Consider the following 21,463-nt stretch of genomic DNA (forward strand, 5'->3'; position numbering starts at 1 on the left):
CCCGGCGCAGCTCCTGTCCTGAAACACTCAAACATCCTCCTAGAGGAGCTGTGTGCAGGAACCACTGCAGGGTATGAGGCAGCCGTTCTGGAACACTCTCCTCAGCTACTGTGTGGACGTTCGCCCGCAAGAGCCGAGGGAAGAGATGCGGGAGGCCTGACAAGCACTGGCCCGGCACAGCCGCACACAGCCCCGCTGCTCCCGAGCACACGGCTGGCAGACGCAGCACAGGACCCAGCACAGCTTGAGGCCCAGGCCACAGCCACGGGCCAGGAGCTGCTCCCGGGAGCGGCCGTCCAGGGCTCGCGGGGTAAAGGCACACGGACAACACCCTCACAAGTCCCGCACGGGTTTCCCCGCCAAGAATCCCCGGTACCGGGCCCACATGTCGCGGGAACCGGAAGGGGGGGGGCGAGCCCAGCGCAGCAGAGCCCTGCTGGAGGTGGGGGAGACCCGCGGGTAATCCCGAGGGCCTCAGCCCGGGGCCGCCCCGCAGCGTTGCCATGGACACGGGCGGCGCGCACTCACCCTCTGCCTCTGACGCAGCCCTCGCCACCCGCCCTCCGGCCCACGGCGTGAAATCAACGCCCGGCCCGGCCGCCCCGAATTTATCACCTACTGGGGGGAGGGGGCAGCGCAGCCAATCAGGAGCCACCTCCGGCACGCAACCGCGCCGCCGATTGGTGGAGGCGGCCGAGACACCGCACAGCGGCCCTAAGTCCCCGGCCCCGCCTCCTTTCACCTCCCCTCGGCCAATGGCGACTTCCGAGCGAAGCGTAAGCACCCGCGCAGGCGCAGTCGGGAAGGCAACGTGGCGGCGCTCAATGAACGTTTATTGCGCGGGGCCATTGCGAGCGGTACCAGCCATGGGAGCCGACCCTGGGGTTACCCGGTCCCAGCCCTGCTGGGGCAGGGGCACCCGAACGTCTCCAGGCAGGGCTTGGACGTGCCCAGAGATGGAGCCTCCACATCCCCCTGCACACCTTGTTCAGTGCTCTGCCACTGCAACGGAACAAGTTCTTCGTCGTGTCGAGGTTAAACCTCTTGTGTTTCAGTTCATGGCTACTGCTCCTCATCCTGGGGCTGCCCACCACTGAAGAGTCAGGCACCTTCCTCCTGACACCTGCCCCAAACCTCTAACTCGCTCCCTCCACCGGCTCTCCCCTTCTTTATCTCTGAGGGCTCACTCTCCTAGGAAGAAACTGCTTTCACCCTCCACAAGCAGGGTGGTCAATGGGAGTGGGAGACACCAGGCTTTGCTCACAGGGTATCAGACCTCACTGCTCCCTACACTCACCCCACCTAGGGCTCCCCACCCTTGTGGGTCTGCTGGTGCCGGGCGAGTGCCGAGCTCACTCTGAAGGCCTTCCCGCACTCGGCACAGACGTAGGGACGCTCCCCGGTGTGGATGCGTTGGTGCTGGATGAGGCGGGCACGCTGCCGAAAGCTGCCCCCGCAGTACACGCAGGAGTAGGGCTTCTCCCCGGTGTGGATCAGCCGGTGTTGCATGAGAGCAGAGCTGTGGCCGAAGCTCTTCCCACAGTCCGTACACTTGTAGGGTTTCTCCCCACTGTGGACCTGCTGGTGTCGTGCCAGGGTTGTGCTAATCCTGAAGGACGTCCCGCATGTCCTGCACTCGTAGGGTTTCTCCCCAGTGTGCACCCGCTGGTGCTGGACGAGCTTCTTGTTATCAGAGAAGCTCTTCCCACACTCTGAGCACTTGTAGGGCTTCTCCCCCGTGTGGACCCGCTGGTGTTGTGTCAGGGCTGCGCTGACGCTGAAGCTCTTCCCGCAGGTCCTGCACTCGTAGGGTTTCTCCCCAGTGTGCACCCGCCGGTGCCGGATGAGCTGTGTGTTGTCGGAGAAGCTCTTCCCACACTCGGAACACTTGTAGGGCTTCTCCCCAGTGTGGGTTACCTGGTGCCGCATCAGCTTCGAGCTCACAGTGAAGCTCTTCCCACACTCGAAACACTTGTAGGGCCGCTCTCCTGTGTGGATCCTCCGGTGAGGAGTAAGTTGTGACTGGTGCTTGAAACTCTTCCCACATTCAATGCAGGTGAAGCGTTTTTCTCCGGTGTGGATTCTCTGATGCTGGATGAGGTTGGAGCTCACCTGGAAGCTCTTGGATCTCTGAATCCTTTCTGAACTGTGTGGGAGAACAGGGTCCTGTGCAACACCCTGGGAACTGTTCTCCTTGGAGAGTCCTGAGCATAAACCCTTGGACTCCATTGGTCTGGAGCTGCCTTGATGGGCATTGTCTTCATTCATGCTCACAATCCCATCTTCAGCTGCAATAAAATGAAAATCCAGACAAGTCACAGGCAGGACTGGAAGCTTTGGACAGGGCAAATCCCAAGGGGCAACAGAACCACAGGATGTTTTACCTGGAATGGACCTTACAGATCACATCCAGTTCCAGCCTCCTGCCATGTGCAGGGAAACCTTGCACAAGACCAGGATGCTGCAAGCCCCATCCAACCTGGCCTTGAACACTACCAGGGATGGAGCAGCCACAGGACCTCTGGGCAACCTGTGCCAGAGCCTCAGCACCCTCACAAGGAACAACTTCTTTCACCTTTTCTACATCTCCCCTCTGTCAGTTTAAAGCCATTCCGCCTTCTCCTGTCCCTGCCTGCTCTTGTCAAAAGCCCCTCTCCACATTTCTTGTTGGGCCCTTTAGGTGCTGGAAGCTGCTCTAAGATCTCCCCAGAGCCTTCTCTTCTCCAGGCTGAACAAGCCCAGATCTCTCTGCTTGTCTGCATAGGATGTTACTAAAAGTTGTACTGGGAGTTAGAGGAAGGCCATAAACAACTGCCTTGTTCAGAACATTATTTGGGTTACAACAGTAATCTCCATGCTCTTGTGCTGCTGGTACTGCAGAGAAAGAGAAGATGTATAAGGCATGAGACACGGACACTGCCTGGAGCCTGGCTTATACCAGTCTTAGTGCTGAATCAAATTAACTGTATGCCACAGACAGGATGGAAAAAGGATGTTTCTGGCAGGACAGCATGAAGCTCTTGACCCATTCGTCAGACTTACGGAGTAGAGAGTGGAGCTAGCCAAGCTGTTCTGTTGCCACTGTGTCCAAAGAGATACTGACTTTGGCACTTACATAGAAGTTTGCTTCTTTAAATAGACCTTGAAAAAGCCTTCAGAACCATGTGACAATTAAGTTTTCTATGGTGTTCTATACTTTTGGGGGAAGATCAGGAGTGTCAAGATTCTTTTTACAATTATTGTCACGGCTCTAGCGCTTCTACAGTCATTTCTGCTACTTCTGAGCTACTAGGTACCTTCACTGGCACCTAGGACACGCTGTCTGTAAAGGCTTTGATAAAACCAAGACAGGAACTCACTGGAAGTATTTCAAGTGGAAGGAGAGCAAGGTCAATGATGAGGATTTAATACTAGAAGCATAAGGCTGAACTGGCAAAAGTGAATATGCAAGAGAGACACGAAGAATGTGGCTCTTCCTCAGCCCATGCCAATTTAGGTTGATGGCAAGACCTCTGATATGCCCAAGACTGCCAGTGATATAGCTACAAGGCAAGCTCCAGGTAAGCAGAGAAAAGGGACATGTGGGGTCCAGAGGCATTCTTGAAAGACATTCATCCTTCACCAAAACTGGTAAAGAAGCTAAGCTGCTGAGGCATGAATGAACCTGACAGCGTGGTAAGGAAGGGAAAAGAGAGGTGGAAACATCTGCTGACGATTTTGTGTTCCTCAGGGCTAAAAACACAAAGGCTGACTACAAACTGTGGCAGAGCCTTGAGATACTGACCAACCAGGTGACAGGGGACGTTCACTGCAGGTAAACAAAGACCTTCACAGGAGAACAGCCTCTACAGCTTGCACTTACACCAGGCTGGGCCTAGGATGTTCTTGATATCATTCAGGAATAGCACCTTGGAGTCTGAGCAGCTGGATGAAAACTGCAGCTCCTAGGCACACAACACAGCCAGTCAAGCATCAATGAGTGCTGGGGGGAAAACAACAGGGAAGAAAAGAGAAGGAAATTCTGCCTTGCAGCTCAAACCCCACATTCTGACTGTGTGCAAGGGGAAGGACGGATCCCCCATGTCAGAGACACTCTGACAGAGCTGAGGAAGACAGAGGCATGACAGGAACCATCAGAGGCACAGAACAGATCCTGTATAGGAGAGGAGTCAACTGCCCATTCTGCTGGGAAAAGGTACAGCTGATAGGGGTATCACAGAGGACTGTAAAAACACAAGTGGCCTGTGGGGGGGGTTGGCATCTATCCTGCACCATCTGTTCTAAATTAAGAACTCCTGCCAGCAGTAAAAGGCACTTTCAAAGCAAACTAAAGGAGGCAACAATTCATAAATCACCTAAATAAGCTGGGGAACTCCTTGCTGCAAGCTGCCATGGATGCTACAATGTGCGCAGCTTGAGAAGGCAAGAAGAGAGATCTTGAGACGTTATGTGCCTAGTTCAGGAGCTTCTGAAGCCACAGATGCCTCAGGCCTCTGAAAGGATACAGGGACACATCACTTTTCCCAGTGAGAACACCCAGCCATTGCAATAATCTCCCCAGGGAAAAGGTGCACTCCCCACTGTTGGATGCTTTAAAGACTCAGCTGGACAGGCCACTGGGACATCCAGTCCAGGTCATGCTTTGACTGGAAAAGTTGTACTGGATGATCCTTGAGATCCCTCCCAGCCTGGTGGCCTGTGGTGCTATGAATACCGTTGTCACAGGCAGCAGGTGAAGCTGGACAGGCCCTGCTCCAACCCAGCACCGCCGCCCTTGTACATTCTGGGGGCGCTGGTGCTCCCGCAGCACTCTTTCTCATGACGGGTTCACACTCATGGCCCTTACCTGAGGTGCCGCTCAGAGCACTCTTCCCTTCGCAGGAGCGGGGCCGGGACAACCGCAGTTCCTCCTTCTGATCCATGTGCATGAGCATCTCCGGCTCCGCTCCGGGGGCCTGCTCCGGGGAAAGAAACGAAGAGGGTCAGGCGAGCTGGCCTTTCACCGACCGCTACCAGCGGCGCGGCTCGGGAGCTAGCGGCTCCGCGCCGAGCAGGCACCCCGGCTCCAGGAGGCGTGCAGAGGAGAGCAAAGGGCCCCGCAGCACCCCCTGCCAGGGAAGCTCACGCGGCCGCGGTGGGCGGGCTTCCGGGCCAAGCCCTACCGGGTCAGGCCCCGCTCCCTGCGGCCCGGCCAGGCCCGCCCTCAGCGGCTGGACCGGCGCACCAGGGGGCGCTGCCCCGTGACGGCAGCGACCAACGGCGGGCGCTGCCTTCGCCTCCAAGGCCGGAGGAAGGTGGCGGCGCTGGGCTGCCGGTGGCGATGGTGCCGTCCTACGGCGAGGCTCCCCCCGCGGGCCTGTCGGTACCGAGGGATATAAGGAAAGCGAGTGCCTGGAAAACATAGGGTTAAAATACTTTTAGCTTAACTTAGGCCTAAGATGGAGAACAATGTTTGCGGTGTAAGTCTGTGGTGTCATAACAGAATTTAGTAGTCTTACTAACATGAGTGAACTATTTCTTACCATCCTTGTAGTTACCAGTTAGTTTGGGGACAGTGACTCCCGAACATCTGCTAGCTTAGGATACTCCTTGTCTGCCCATCCTGTTCTGCTTGCAATATTTCCTGCCCTTGCCTTCTTCAGGTATGAGAGGATACTGGACTGCCTGGAGGGGTGTCTGATTGGCAATCCCCACTTTCCTCCTGTGGTGGTTCCTGTCTCACAGGTGGTTTATTGTGATAAACACATAAATGTATTGGCTTTCGCAAATCATAGGTGTCGTTATGTGTGACCTTTGTGCAAAATCGATTGCCTCTCAAGCTAGCAGATGTTCCGGAGTCACTGTATCCAAACTGATACTTAGAAGGATGGTAAGAAATAATTCACTCATTACAGGGATGAAAGGAAACAATTCACTCTTGTTATTAAGACTACAAAATTCTATTATCACACCACAGACTGACAACACAAACGTTGTTTTCTTAGACCTAAACTGAAATTATTTTAACTCTTTTTTTTTTTTTTTTTTTTGTTTTCCTGCCTTTTCAGATCTTCAAGCAACTTTTTATCCTCTTTTGAATATCTAGGTTCAGATTTCTCAATTGTTAGTTTGCCGTCAGGGGTTAAGGAGATGATTTTAGATTTTTCAGCTGCTCGTTTGGCTTTAAAATCGGCCAAATTATTTCCAATTTTCTGATTAGGGTCACCTTGTTGATGTCCTCTACAATACATAATAGCTACTTCCTCAGGTAGCTGAACAGCAGTTTCTGTAGCATGTTTAGTCTGTTTCCCTTGTATGTTCAAAAGTCCTCGTTCTTTCCAGATAGCACCATGTGCATGGACCACACCAAATGCATATTTAGAACCAGTCCAAATATTTATCCTTTTATCTTTAGCCAGTTCCAGGGCTCTCATTAATGCTATTATTTGAAAAAAGAGGCTTATAAAAAGTGGAAGCAAGGACAGGCGGCCTGGGAAGTTTACAGGGATGCTGTCCGGGAAGCTAGGGAGCAGGTTAGGAAAGCTAAGCCCCAGTTAGAATTAAACTTGGCTAGGGATATTAAGGATAACAGGAAGGGATTCTACGGGTACGTAGCAAATAAAAAACAGACTAGGGACAACGTAGGCCCCCTCAGACTTGGCTAGGGATATTAAGGATAACAGGAAGGGATTCTACAGGTACGTAGCAAATAAAAAACAGACTAGGGAGAACGTAGGCCCCCTCAGGACGCTCTCAGGTGAACTAGCTACACAGGATTTTGAGCAGGCTGAGGTTCTGAATGACTTCTTTGCCTCGCTCTTCACTGGCAAAGGCTCTGACCGCACCACCCAAGTCTTGGAAGGCAGACGCGGGGACTGTGAGAATGAAGACCTTGGGCCCACTGTAGGCGAAGAACTGGTTCAAGACCATCTTAAAAATCTGAACGTGCACAAGTCCATGGGTCCTGATGAAATCCATCTGCAGGTCCTGAAGGAGCTGGTGAATGAAGTTGCTAAGCCGCTTGCCATCATATTTGAAAAATCATGGCAGTCAGGTGAAGATCCCGACGACTGGAAAAAGGGAAATATAACCCCCATTTTAAAGAAGGGAAAATGGATGACCCGAGGAACTACAGACCAGTCAGTCTCACCTCTGTTTCTGGCAAAATCCTGGAGCAGATTCTCCTGGAAGGCATGCTAAGGCACATGAAAAACAACAAGGTGCTTGGTGACAGCCAGCATGGCTTCACCAAAGGGAAATCCTGCCTGACGAATTTGGTGGCCTTCTATGATGGGGCTATGGAACTGATGGACAGGGGTAGAGCAGTTGATGTCATCTACCTGGACTTGTGTAAAGCATTCGACATTGTCCCACAAGACATCCTTGTCTCTAAATTGGAAAGACATCACTTTGGTAGGTGGACCACTCAGTGGATAAAGAACTGGCTGGATGGCCACACAAAGAGTTGTGGTCAATGGCTCAATGTCCAGCTGGAGACGAGTAACAAGTAGTGTCCCTTTTCTGTGTTGGACCGGTCTTGTTACACATCTTCATCGCTGATATGGACAGTGGGATTGAGTGCGCCCTCAGCAAGTTTGCTGATGACACCAAGCTGTGTGGTTCAGTTGATACGCTGGAGGGAAGGAATGCCATCCAGAATGACCTTGACATGCTTGTGAGGTGGGCTGATGCCAGCCTCATGAAGTTTAACCATGCCGAGTGCAAGGTCCTACAGCTGGGGCAGAGCAATTCCAGGCACAGCTAAAGGTTGGGCAGAGAAGAGATTCAGAGCAGCCCTGCGGAGAAGGACTTGGGGGTGCTGGTTGATGAGAAAATGAACATGAGCTGGCTTCAGTGTGTGCTTGCAGCCCAGAAAGAAACCGTATCCTGGGCTGCATCAAAAGGAGCATGACCAGCAGGTCAAAGGAGGTGATCCTGCCCCTCTACTCTGCTCTTGTAAGACCTCACCTGGAGTATTGTGTGCAGTTCTGCTGTTCTCAACATAAAAAGGACATGGAACTGTTGGACCAGGTCCAGAGAAGGGCCACGAGAATGATCAGGGGACTGGAGCACCTCCCATGTGAAGACAGGCTGAGAAAGTTGGGGCTGTTCAGCCTGGAGAAGAGAAGGCTGCGTGGAGACCTCATAGCAGCCTTCCAGTATCTGAAGGGGGGCCTATAGGTTGCTGGGGAGGGGCTCTTCATTAGGGACTGTAGTCATAGGACAAGGGGTAACAGGTTAAAACTTAAACAGGGGAAGTTTAGATTGGATATAAGGAGGAAATTCTTTCCTGTAAGGGTGGTGAGGCACTGGAATAGGTTGCCCAGGGACATTGTGAATGCTCCATCCTGGCAGTATTCAAGACCAGGTTGGACAAAGCCTTGGGTGATATGCTTTAGTGTGAGGTGTCCCTGCCTGTGGCAGGGGGGTTGGAACTTGATGATCTTAAGGTCCTTTCCAACCCTAACTATTCTATGATTCTATTTCTGCCTTTTGGGCAGAGGTGTTTGCAGGTAAAGGGTTAGCTTCTTTTACTTGTGAAGTGGTGGTAATGCCATATGCTGCTTTTCGTTCACCAGTTTTCATTTATCTACTATCATCAGTATACCAAGAATCAAATCTGGTCCTCTCGAATATACAGTCTCTACAGTGGCCAAGCAGTCATGTGTTAGTGGTTCTGTTGGTTGTTCCTGCAAAAAGGATGCTGGATTGATGATCTTAAGGTCCTTTCCAACCCTAACTATTCTATGATTCTATGATTCACAGCATTAGTGACCACAATTTCTGTATCTTCGTGTTCCATAAGGATGGCCTGGTATTTTAAAAAACGTGAAGGAGATAACCAGTGGGCTCCTTTCTGTTCCAGGAACTGCTGATACAACATGGGACACTAGTACAATAATCTTCTGTCCCAAGCTGAATATGCGAGCCTCTTCAGTATTCATGAGAACTGCCGCCACAGCTCTTAGGCATCCGGGCCATCCTTTGCTCGCTTCATCCAGCTGTTTTGAAAAAATATGCCACTGCCTTTTTGTAGGGTCCTAGTTTCTGAGCAAGGACCCCCAATGCTACTATTTGTTTTTCATGAGAATACAGCCAAACGGGTTCATTTACATCTGCAAGTCCCAGAGCTGGAGATCTCATTAGCTCTGGTTTTGAATTTCTAAAAGCCCCCTCTGCTGAATCAGTCCACTCCAAAGAGGGAGGGTTTCCTTTCAACAGTTCATAGAGTGGTCTTACCAGAACACCATAATAATTGGCCAATGGTAAGCAAAAGAAAGCGTCCTTTAAATCCAAGACAGCCCACCATTTCTGATCATTATTCAATTTAGTCAATCAGTCATACGAATTAGCTACTACTGGACAAATATCCTCTGCAATTTTGTTGATTGCTCCGAGATCTTGAGCCAATCTGAACTTTTCTCACCACATTCCTTTACTGTCCAGATAGGAGTATTATATTCCAATTCACATTCAATTAGTAATCTATATTTTAAGTTTTATCAATGATTTTTTTATTCCCTTTGATCTTCTAATTTTAAGGGATATTGTTTTATTCTAATTGGGCAACCCCTGCCCCCCCTTTTTATTTCCACTTTAACAGGCAAAGCATTTTTCGCCTTACCTGGAACTTCAGATGCCCATACTCCCAAATATACCTGATTCAGGTTTTCTTCTATTTCAGGGGGGCCCTCCTGCTTGCTTTTTGCTGAATTAAAGATAAACTTGAAACTGCAATTAATTGTTTTTAACTCTAAATTCCATCTTACCTTCTTTAAATGTTGCTTCTTGCTCTAATAAAGATTTTGAATAATTTGGCATGCATAAAAATTTCTGCATTCCTATTTGTTTTCCCAATTTGTACTTTAAAGGTTTCAGAAAGAAAGCCTCTTTTTTTTTTTTTCTTTCTCTTTTCCTTCATGGCCAGTAGCTCTCACATCTGTAACAAATTCTTTTCCTCTGATTTAACATCGAAAAAGTAATTCACTCTTGTTAGCAAGACTACTAACTTGTGTTATCACACCACAGGCTTACAATACAAACGTTCCCTATCTTAGACCTAAGTTAACTTAAAAGTATTTTAACCCTATGTTTTCCAGGCACTTGCTTTCCTTATATCACCAAGGTCAGCTCCCCCCGTGCTCGGACAACGGCGCGGCCTCCACCACCTGCTGCCGGAGCTCCTGAAGCTCTGTCTGCTCTCCTGGGCAGGGTGTCCAGTGTGGGATGTGGTGCCGGTGCTGCCAGAGGCTGTCCCTGCAGGCAAAGTTTCTCTCTCGGGGTACCTGTGGAAGGCTTCAGCTCTGCATGTGTGCTGGGAAGGCTCATCCGTGCCAGACCAACAGCAAATGCCCACCACAGGGGCAATGTAGACCCTTCATGGCAGGAGCTCGATGAACAAGACACGGCGGCAGCAGCCAGTGCTTTCTCAGGACAAGGCATTCAGAGGACACAAAGCAGAGCTCTGGAGCTTTGTAGGTGGACTGCCTGCCCTTCCAAGAGATGGGGACCCCGACAGGGCACTGCCAGGCTGCTGGAGTCTCCCAGGTCCCAAGAGTGGATGAAGGTTGAGCATAGGCACGAACTTAAACCTTCAGCAATCACTTAAATCCATAGGGAGAGAGCATTCCTGAGCCATTTAAGCTTACAAGACTGCATCGAGGCAGCTGGAGAGGCAGGGAACCTGAGCAGAGAAACACTGCTGGTATCTCTGAAGCCCCGTTCAGGTGGATGGCGGCGCAAACGTGGTTTTGTTCAAGGCTGCATCACCTCTCCCATGTGCTTTGTATTCCATTCCACAATGAGCAGCATATATGCAATGCCTCTGAAAGGAATTTTATGTGGGAATGATACTAAAACCATACAGGCACATTGGAAAGGCACTTCCAGAGCAGCTCCAGTCCCCTTGAAGAAGCACAGAAAGGATTGCTCTTGGATTTACCCCTTTGATACCTAAAAGCTGCCACTCCAAGTGTAATCTGGTAGAAAGGGAAGGCGCATAAGTCACAACTCTGCTTTACAGCATACCTCTATGGTGTAGATACACCAGCCCCTCCATGTGAGAAGGTACGTAAACATCTGCAGCACAGCTTTTCAGAATAAACCTACAGAGGCTATGTTTTCAGGCAGCACACAAATCAATGCGGTGGTAGCTGCAAAGGATGACCCATAGTGCCGCTGATCATTTCACTGTCACAGTGAATTTATAAGCAGTGTGTTCCAAAGTTCACTCAGGGCTCACATGGTGTATATTGGCAAGACAAGATTTGTACAATGCCAGTAACATACCTGCTCCTTTCTTTACCTTAAAAAGCAAATCAGTACCTTAGTTGAAAAGTTGGGTTTGGTTTGCTTCTTCTGCAGCCTTGGAAGTGTTAAACAGAAGTATCAAAATATTTCTGATAGCTGTTACTTCCCACTGGAAATAAAAATGAAAGCAATGCATTTTCCAAGACAAATGAGCCTGCATTAGGAAGGCAAGAAAACACATGAATGTATACAAACAGAACTGGCTGGCAACACGACATCACTGGCACATGGCAACCCCAGTGCAAGCTTGGGAAGGCTGCCTTTGATTACGGAGTAATGAAGCAGGGGATTGAATGACTTCTGTCAGGGAATTTGCAGTGCATGTCAGAAACGTCCTTGTGGTCTTAAGGCCGTAAAGGATTTTTAATCCTTTTCTCATCATCTGAGGAAAGTTTCAGAATTACAAGAGACATCTCATTTTGTCAATGGCAGCAACAAGGAAGCACCGAGCCAAGCCCCCACAAAGCAGTTACCTCCTAACCGTGACAGCACAGATGCAGTATTTAAGTCATCTTTCTGCATTAGGCAGAGACTGCCCTGGTGCAAATTTTAAGGATGACAAAGACAGCAGGATGAAGACACTTTCAGTGCCAAAAATTCACCGTTTTTTCATAACATACTAAACATTTTTTATGACACAGTGTTATTTGAATGACTGCAATTTACATCCACTGAACTGTGACACCGCATTAACTGAAGATGTAATAATTGATTACAAAAGCTTTAATTGTAAATGCAAGTCGTACCTAAAAGAGAGTTAAAAAGCTGGGAAGGGATCTTACTTATTTTCCCGTATTAAGACTGGTGAGTAGGACTGAAGTTTTTTTAGGGATAAAGTGTGTATTTGAGAGACAACTTCAGGCTATTTCCACACACGCAGAACTTGCATCCTTGCTTAACAAGCAGCAGCAGAACGTGGCTGCACCTACCCAAGCATCACTGCAGTGGAGACAAACCCCAGAACCCCAGGCCTAGCAGCTTGAAGAGCAATCGCAAAGGTAACCTGGTACTCACATCAGAAGAGCTTCACACCTTCTCCTCCTCCCCTGGGGAGGTTTTTGGGGCCTCACAGAATAATTTTTACACTGCCTTACCCCAGGTAGGTTCAAAACTTCAACTGGACATAGCATGCATCTAGGAATTAATTCAAGTCTAAGGCACTTTAAGAGGTGCCCACATAAACGCTACCTCTGTCCCCCACAGCCACAGTCCAGCACCTCAACAAAGTGCCCAAGGAGGGAAATTCCTGGTAAGTTCACAGATCTTGTCCAGTTCTGCACTTGGGTAATCAGCCCTTGTGACAGGGACTGCATCCGGAATCTGTTTTCTCATACTGCCTGGGAGAACAGCACAAGGGGCACATCACTCGACCAGCTTTGCACCTGGGGAGACTAGCAATGGAGTGTGACAGGCACACATGAACTTACCAACAGCCTTTGCTGTGCGGAGAGCCAGTACCTGCCCTGCCTATCCCAGCATGCAGTCAGCTGTGCCTGGGACACCCCAAGTGGGGCCAGTGACAGGCACTTATAGCTGATGTACGTAAAGCAGTGCTGTGCTAGGCACTAAGAGGCTTGAAAAACATACCTTTTTCACTCAACAAAGGAAAAGCTGGGGCAGCAGTAGGCTTCATAGGCCTTCATTCATCAAGCTCTTTATTGAGCTCAGCAGGATCAAGAATTATAGAACCACAGAATGGCTGGGGTTGGAAGGGACCGTAAAGCTCATCCAGTTTCCGGCCCTGCTACGGGCAGGGACAGCTTCCACTAGCACAGGTTGCTCCAAGCCCCGTCCAACCTAGCCTTGAACACTGCCAGGGACGCAGAAGAGCCAAGTGCCCCCAGGACACCAGCAGAACCCGGCGCAGCTCCTGTCCTGAAACACTCAGACATCCTCCTGGAGGAGCTGTGTCAGGAACCATTGCAGGGTATGAGGCAGCTGCTCTGACACTCCCTCAGCTGCTGTGCGGACGCTTGCCTGCAATACCCGAGGGAAGAGATGTGAGAGGCCTGACAAGCGTTGGCCTGGCACAGCCAGACAGAGCCCCGCTGCTTCCGAGCACACGGCTGGCAGACGACAGCACCTGATATGAAGGGTTAACTGATGTACAGGGGGGTTACGGTTAAGCCGCTTGCTGAACAATGTTACTGCTTAGTTATGCTTACTAAACATAAGCATGCTCAACACATTGTGCTAGCCAGAACAGAGTGGTAGGACCAAGGCTATTGATAAGAGGAAGTAACAGTAACTCCTGTTCTCTGGACCCCCACACTGGCTGAAATCAGCTTTGCGGTTTGGACAGTGACTAAATCACCAGGGAACATGCACAATGATGAGAGATGAGAAGTTCAGGGAAGACTTGTTTACTTCATCTTGAGACCCTTGTCCACCACCACCTGGAGGCACTACGCAAGCAGGGACCTTTTATCTCATAGTATGAAGTGGGGATAGTTCATGAATATGTATAGGTGTGTTGTGTAACCTCATGGATATGTAATAGTTTAGAGGATAAATATGAAGGAGAACAATGCTGAGGTGGGCATGCCTTTGGAGGAGTGATCCCACATGCGCCTCAGCGCTGAATAAAGTATACCTACTTTAACAAGTTGTGGAGTCTACCCACATATCAATTCGGTGAACCAGCCAGGAGACGTCTGTTTGGCTGCAGGATCGGCTGAGGGGCGGACATCCTAGGCGCTCCAAGACACTTGCCTGGAGGACCTCCACTTCTCGACTGCTCACTGCGGGGACAGACAACAACCTGTGCCAGCTGCAGAAAACCATATGCCTGTAATTTAGGGGGCCTGTAAGTGGTACGCTTGGCTGGGGTTGCTGGTAAGCCACAAAGAGGCATATGGGGCACAATGTAGTCCCCATACTGGGAAAGGCAGGGCTTGCAAGCAGTAAGCTGGGGACTCGTCAACTGATATAGCAGCCACTGGCGATCCTGGGGGTGGCTCAGGTGAGTACAAGGACTTGTCAGCTGATAGAGCAGCTGTGGACGAGGTGAGTCCAGGGTCTCTGCTGCATCCCAGGTTTTGGGAGCCAGGACGGACCTGCTAATGACTGTGTAGGAAGCACGAGAAGGGTAAGCGGAACCACTGTGTAGAGTGTGTCTGTGGGATCACATGTGGGATCCCATGTGGGGGTGAAAATCTTTTGTGTGGCTGAGACATGGCATAGCTATGAAGTGACTGTGGAGTCCTGATCCACGGTTCCATGTTCTCTGCAAGGAGAGCTGCCGGAGATGGACAAAGCATATTTGTTTTGTGTTGTGTCTAAGTGTTTTGTGAGACTGAGACATGGCATAGGTACCAACCGTGTTTGTCTTGTGTCTATTTGTTCATGTATATATGTCTGTTGTTAAAGATTACAGTGTTTAAGCAGTGGGGAAGGAGTAGACAAAAGTAAACCGTGGCCAATTGGGGGGGTTAGGAAGAGTTCCCTCTCTGCACCCCAGCAGCTGTATAAGAGAAGTATAACCCCTAATATTTGCGGTCCTATTCTTGATACCTGGACTTTACATTCAGAGAATTATAGCCTCACATATGGGTGCATAATAACTTCTGAATGGTGGAACCTGCCGTGGATACTAGGACAGTGTAAATTTTGCTGGAACCGAAACTCTGATCTAACAACAGGGGAGTTGATCTGCAGAACCCAGAGATACTATTTTACTGAACCCCCTGAGAGTATCATAAAACCTGTGTGTAGGTGCTCTCATATTATTTTTATAATTGCATCCAAGGAGCACTGGGAGAGAGAGGCTATAGAGATTTGTAAAAGATTGTTTGAAATTGGAGCTGGTCAAAGCAAGGGAATTCTGAAGAAAAGCCCATTGGGTTGCATTTTGGCACACTGTAAACAACTGGGAGGGTCTCCTGGGGATCAGTAAACAAGAAAATGTTGGTAAAATATTGTAACCAATGACGGCCTTTGTATACTTTGGAAGATCATGAAAAATGGCCTAAAAATGGAATTCTGAACTATAATACATTGTTACAATTAATGTTGTTTTGAGGCAGCAAGGAAAATGGGATGAAGTAATGTATGCAGATATGTTTTTCACTTTAAGAAACCACCTGGAGTGGCAGACTGAATGCAAAATTAATATAGCTCTACCAAATTCCTTGAATTTGGCTTTGGAAAAGGACAGGGAAAAACTAAAAGTTAAGGCAGAGAGATGTTGTTCAGCATGTGATATTGGGGGGAATGATGTTTAAAGTTAAAAAAACAGTAATCAGGAAGATAGGCAGGAAAATTGTGTATCACAAGTACCTCCAAGAGGAGCACCCTCTATATCTGTCCTATCAGGTATTGATAAGGAGGAGGAGATTGCTGTCACTGGCAACAAGTACCAGATTCACATTCAGAGTTAAGAAAGGGTTAAAGCAGAAGTGCTGTTGCCGAGCCAGGGCAACTGTGAGGAAAAAAGAATGAAAAAAAAAGAAAAAAAAAAAAAAAGAAAGGGAAAACCAAGGGCGAAAGGAAGTGAGCTCACGCAGCTCCTGTGTTTGAGCGTGGGATGGTGGCTGGCACAGGTGGACAGGTGGGAACAGACATGTTGAGAGACAGGACTGACGGCTTGCTGGATAAATGTGGACTGGAGCCGGGGAGGAAGCATGGAGAGCGTATAGGAATCAGGGACAGGTAAAAAAGAAACAGTTGGGTCACGCTATAGCCACGGCTGCAGTGCTTGCTTTGAAACTGGTGGAGGAGGAATGTCAGGTTCCTCAACAAATGCGTGCTCAACACTTACTGTGCTTGCCAGAACAGAGTGGGAGGACCAAGTAACTCCTGTTCTCTGGACCCCTACACCAGCTGAAATCAGCTTTATGGTTTGGACAGTGATTAAATCACCAGGAAACATGCACGACAACGACAGATGAGAACTTCAGGGAAGACTTGTTTACTTCATCTTGAGACCCTTGCCAATGACCACCAAGAGACACTACGTAAGCAGCGACCTTTTACCTCATTATAATATGAAGCGGGGATGGGTAATGAATATGTATAGGTGTGTTGTGTAACATCATGGATATGTAATATTTTAGAGGATAAATATGAAGGAAAACGCTGAGGTGCACATGACTTTCAAGAAGCAATCCCGCATGTGCCTCAGCGCTGAATAAAGCATACCTACTTTACAACTTCAACGAGTTGTAGAGTCTACCCACGTATCACACAGGACCCAGCACAGCTTGAGCCCAGGCCAGAGCCATGGGCCAGGCGCTGCTCCTGCGAGCAGCCAGCCAGGCCTCACGGGGCAAAGGCACATGGACGCCGCTCTCACATGGCCTATACGGGTTTCCCGGTCGACCACTGCCACTACCGGGCCCACATGTCCCTGGGAACCAGAAGAGGGGGCGCACCCAGGGGAGCAGAGCCCTGTCGGAGGTGGGGGAGACCCGCGGGTAACCCCGAGGGCCTCAGCCCGGGGCCAGACCACCGCGTCGCCATGGACGCACGCCGCGCGCACTCACCCTCTGCCTCTGACACAGCCCTCGCCACCCGCCCTCAACCCCGCGGCGTGAAATCAACGCCCGGCCCGGCCGCCCCGAATTTATCACCTACGGTGGGGACAGCGCAGCCAATCAGGAGCCGCCCGCGACCGCACTGCCGATCGGTGGAGGCGGCCGGGACACCGCACAGCGGCCCTAAGTCCCCGGCCTTGCCTCCTTTTGCTTCGCCTCAGCCAAGGGTGACCTCAAGTTCTTCCTTGTGTCGAGGTCAAACCTCTTGTGTTTCAGTTCATGGCCACTGCTCCTCATCCTGGGGCTGCCCACCACTGAAAGGAGTCGGGCACCTTCCTCCTGACACCTGCCCCAAACCTCCAATCAGCTCCGTCCACCAGCTCTCCCCTTCTTCAACTCCGAGGGCTCATTCTCCTAGGAAGAAACTGCTTTCACCCTCCACAAGCAGGGTGGTCAATGTGAGGGGGAGACACCGGGCTTTGCTCACAGGGTATCAGACCTCACTACTCCCCCACACTCACCCCACCTAGTGCCCCCCACCCCTGTGGGTCTGCTGGTGCCGGAAGAGCGCCGAGCTCACTCTGAAGCCCTTCCCGCACTCAGCACAGACGTAGGGACGCTCCCCAGTGTGGATGCGTTGGTGCTGGATGAGGTGGGCACTTTGCCGAAAGCTGTCCCCGCAGAACACGCAGGAGTAGGGCCTCTCCCCGGTGTGGATCAGCCGGTGTTTCATGAGAGCAGAGCTGTGCCCGAAGCTCTTCCCACAGTCCGTACACACATAGGGTTTCTCCCCGGTGTGGACCTGTTGGTGCCGCGCCAGAGCTGAGCTCAAGGTGAAGCTTGTTCCGCAGGTCCTGCACTCGTAAGGTTTCTCCCCAGTGTGCACCCGCTGGTGCTGGACAAGCTTCGAGTTCTCAGAGAAGCTCTTACCGCACTCAGCACATTTGTAGGGTTTCTCCCCGGTGTGGACCCGCTGGTGTCGTATCACGGATGAGCTCACGCTGAAGCTCTTCCCACACTTTGTACACTCATACGGTTTCTCCCCAGTGTGCACCCGCTGGTGCCGGATGAGCTGTGTGTTGCTGGAAAAAGTCTTCCCGCACTCAACACACTTGTAGGGATTCTCCCCAGTGTGGATTACCTGGTGCTGGATCAGGTTTGAGCTAATACTGAAGCTCTTCCCACAGGTCCTGCACTCGTAGGGTTTCTCACTGCTGTGGACCCATTGGTGTTGTGTCAGGGCTGAGCTCACACTGAAGCTCTTCCCGCATGTCCTGCACTCATAGGGTTTCTCCCCTGTGTGCACCCGCTGGTGCTGGACGATCTGCGTGTTGTTGGACAAGTTCTTCCCGCACTCAGCATACTTGTAGGCATTCTCCCCAGTGTGGATTACCTGGTGCTCGATTAGCTTCGAGCTCACACTGAAGCTCTTCCCACAGGTCCTGCACTTGTAGGGTTTCTCCCCAGTGTGCACCCACTGGTGCAGGACAAGCTGCGAGTTCCCAGAGAAGCTCTTCTCACACTCGGCACACTTGTAGGGCTTCTCCCCAGTGTGGGTTACCTGGTGCCGGATCAACTTCGAGCTCTCTCTGAAGCTCTTCCCGCACTCGGAGCACTCGTAGGGCCGCTCCCCTGTGTGGATCCTCTGGTGCTGAATAAGATGTGACCGGTGCTGGAAACTCTCCCCACATTCAGTGCAGGTGAAGTGTTCTTCTCCAGTGTGGATTCTCCGATGCTGGATGAGGTTGGAGCTCACCTGGAAGCTCTTGGATCTCTGAATCCTTTCTGAACTGTATGGGAGAACAGGGTTCTGTGCAGGACCCTGGGAACTGTTCTCCTCAGACAGTCCTGAGCATAAACCCTTGGATTCCACGGGCCTGGGGACACCTTGATGGTCATTGTCTTCATTCGTGCTCACAATCCCATCTTCAGCTACAATAAAATGAGAATCCAGACAAGTCACAGGCAGGACTGGAAGCTTTGGACAGGGCAAATCGCAATAGGCCAAATGCTAAAAATTCAGCAGATAGATTGACTTTAAGTATAAAACATTCTGGTACATCCTGCGTTCAGGACATGGTATTTCCCTCCAAACTACAAAGTCGAATTTTCAGAGTGTTCACAGGAGCAAATGCTGTAAATCGCTCAGCATGCTTCACCAGAACCTGAATCTACTGAAATCACTGGCATATTAGAGGCAAAAGTTTACTGCTTGAATGGGAAAGATGCTTGCTCTTCCAGGATGTTGTACCTGAAACTCATAGAACCACAGGATGTTTTACCTGGAATGGGCTTTACAGATCACATCCAGTTCCAGCCTCCTACCATGTGCAGGGACACCTTGCACAAGACCAGGATGCAGCAAGCCCCATCGAAGCCATCTGCTGGTACTGAAGAGCAAGAAGATGCACAAGGCAGGAGACATGGACACTGCCTGGAGCCTGCCTTGTGCCACTCCTGACGATTAAGTTTTCTATGGTGTTCTATACTTTTGGGGGAAGATCAGGAGTGTCAAGATTCTTTTTACAATTATTGTCACGGCTCTAGCGCTTCTACAGTCATTTCTGCTACTTCTGAGCTACTAGGTACCTTCACTGGCACCTAGGACACGCTGTCTGTAAAGGCTTTGATAAAAGCAAGACAGGAACTCACTGGAAGTATTTCAAGTGGAAGGAGAGCAAGGTCAATGATGAGGATTTAATACTAGAAGCATAAGGCTGAACTGGCAAAAATGAACATGCAAGAGAGACATGAAGAATGTGGCTCTCCCTCAGCCCACGCCAATTTAGGTTGATGGCAAGACCTCTGATATGCCCAAGACTGCCAGTGCTATAGCTACAAGGCAAGCTCCAGGTAAGCAGAGAAAAGGGACATGTGGGGTCCAGAGGCATTCCCGAAAGACATTCATCCTTCACCAAAACTGCTAAAGAAGCTAAGCTGCTGTGGCATGAATGAACCTGACAGGGTGGTAAGGAAGGGAAAAGGGAGGTGCAAACATTTGCTGATGACTTTGTGTTCCTCAGGGTTAAAGACACAAAGGCTGACTACAAACTGTGGCAGAGCCTTGAGATACTGACCAACCAGGTGACAGGGGACGGTCACTGCAGGTAAACAAAGACCTTCACAGGAGAACAGCCTCTACAGCTTGCACTTACACCAGGCTGGGCCTAGGATGTTCTTGATATCATTCAGGAATAGCACCTTGGAGTCTGAGCAGCTGGATGAAAACTGCAGCTCCTAGGCACACAACACAGCCAGTCAAGCATCAATGAGTGCTGGGGGGAAACAACAGGGAAGAAAAGAGAAGGAAATTCTGCCTTGCTGCTCAAACCCCACATTCTGACTGTGTGCAAGGGGGAGGACGGATCCCCCATGTCAGAGACACTCTGACAGAGCTGAGGAAGACAGAGGCATGACAGGAACCATCAGAGGCACAGAACAGATCCTGTATAGGAGAGGAGTCAACTGCCCATTCTGCTGGGAAAAGGTACAGCTGATAGGGGTATCACAGAGGACTATAAAAACACAAGTGGCCTGTGGGGGGGTTTGGCATCTATCCTGCACCATCTGTTCTAAATTAAGAACTCCTGCCAGCAGTAAAAGGCACTTTCAAAGCAAACTAAAGGAGGCAGCAATTCATAAATCACCTAAATAAGCTGGGGAACTCCTTGCTGCAAGCTGCCATGGATGCTACAATGTGCGCAGCTTGAGAAGGCAAGAAGAGAGATCTTGAGACGTTATGTGCCTAGTTCAGGAGCTTCTGAAGCCACAGATGCCTCAGGCCTGTGAAAGGATACAGGGACACATCACTGCTTGTCTGCCCTTCTCTGGGTCTTGATCAGGGGCTGGGCCTGCTGCCTGCTGTATGAGGAAAGGCCGAGAGAGGTGGGCTTGTTCTGCCCAGAGAACAGAAGGCTCAGGGGAGACCTGATCACCACAGTCCACTATTTAAGGGTGGCTATGAAGAAGACGGAGGCTCCCTTTTCACAAGGGGTCCCATGGAAAAGACGAGGGGTACAAGTTACTCCTGGGCAGATTCTGGTTGGACACAAGAGGAAAACTTTTCCCAGTGAGAACACCCAGCCATTGCAATAATCTCCCCAGGGAAGAGGTGCACTCCCCACTGTTGGATGCTTTAAAGACTCAGCTGGACAGGGCACTGGGACATCCAGTCCAGGTCATGCTTTGCCTGGAAAAGTTGTACTGGATGATCCTTGAGATCCCTCCCAGCCTGGTGGCCTGTGGTGCTATGAATACCGTTGTCACAGGCAGCAGGTGAAGCTGGACAGGCCCTGCTCCAACCCAGCACCGCCGCCCTTCTACATTCTGGGGGCGCTGGTGCTCCCGCAGCACTCTTTCTCATGACGGGTTCACACTCACGGCCCTTACCTGAGGTGCCGCTCAGAGCACTCTTCCCTTCGCAGGAGCGGGGACGGGACAACCGCAGTTCCTCCTTCTGATCCATGTGCATGAGCATCTCCGGCTCCGCTCCGGGGGCCTGCTCCGGGGAAAGAAACGAAGAGGGTCAGGCGAGCTGGCCTTTCACCGACCGCTACCAGCGGCGCGGCTCGGGAGCTAGCGGCTCCGCGCCGAGCAGGCACCCCGGCTCCAGGAGGCGTGCAGAGGAGAGCAAAGGGCCCCGCAGCACCCCCTGCCAGGGAAGCTCACGCGGCCGCGGTGGGCGGGCTTCCGGGCCAAGC

The 21,463-nt window shown here is 50.7% G+C and overlaps 1 protein-coding gene across 1 annotated transcript; it reads right to left on the minus strand.

The window, feature by feature from the left end:
* Window positions 1-1,027: 1,027 nt before the first annotated feature.
* On the minus strand, window positions 1,028-21,455 carry LOC133226216 (zinc finger protein 883-like). The gene is made up of 4 exons (XM_061379465.1): window positions 21,153-21,455; window positions 18,157-18,695; window positions 17,304-18,072; window positions 1,028-1,988 (listed from the first exon to the last, which is right to left on the minus strand). The coding sequence occupies exons 1-4, from the start codon at window positions 21,238-21,240 to the stop codon at window positions 1,303-1,305; spliced, it is 2,082 nt and encodes a 693-aa protein (XP_061235449.1). The 5' UTR covers window positions 21,241-21,455; the 3' UTR covers window positions 1,028-1,302.
* Between the last annotated feature and the right edge of the window lie 8 nt (window positions 21,456-21,463).

The sequence above is a fragment of the Neopsephotus bourkii genome, unplaced genomic scaffold (assembly GCF_033783945.1).
Source record: "Neopsephotus bourkii isolate Nb327-2 ecotype Australia unplaced genomic scaffold, CSIRO-AGI_Nbou_v1 NB_1770, whole genome shotgun sequence".
Lineage (NCBI taxonomy): Eukaryota > Metazoa > Chordata > Aves > Psittaciformes > Psittacidae > Neopsephotus > Neopsephotus bourkii.

What these genes read in the sequence shown, in the direction of transcription:
- LOC133226216 (XM_061379465.1), bottom strand. Translation starts at nt 21,240, where the DNA reads ATGCTCATGCACATGGATCAGAAGGAGGAACTGCGGTTGTCCCGTCCC. An exon ending in TGCTCTGAGCGGCACCTCAG is followed by an intron (nt 18,696 to 21,152) that starts GTAAGGGCCGTG and finishes ATTTTATTGTAG; the next exon opens with CTGAAGATGGGATTGTGAGC. An exon ending in GCACCAGCAGACCCACAGGG is followed by an intron (nt 1,989 to 17,303) that starts GTGGGGGGCACT and finishes GGATCCACACAG; the next exon opens with GAGAGCGGCCCTACAAGTGT.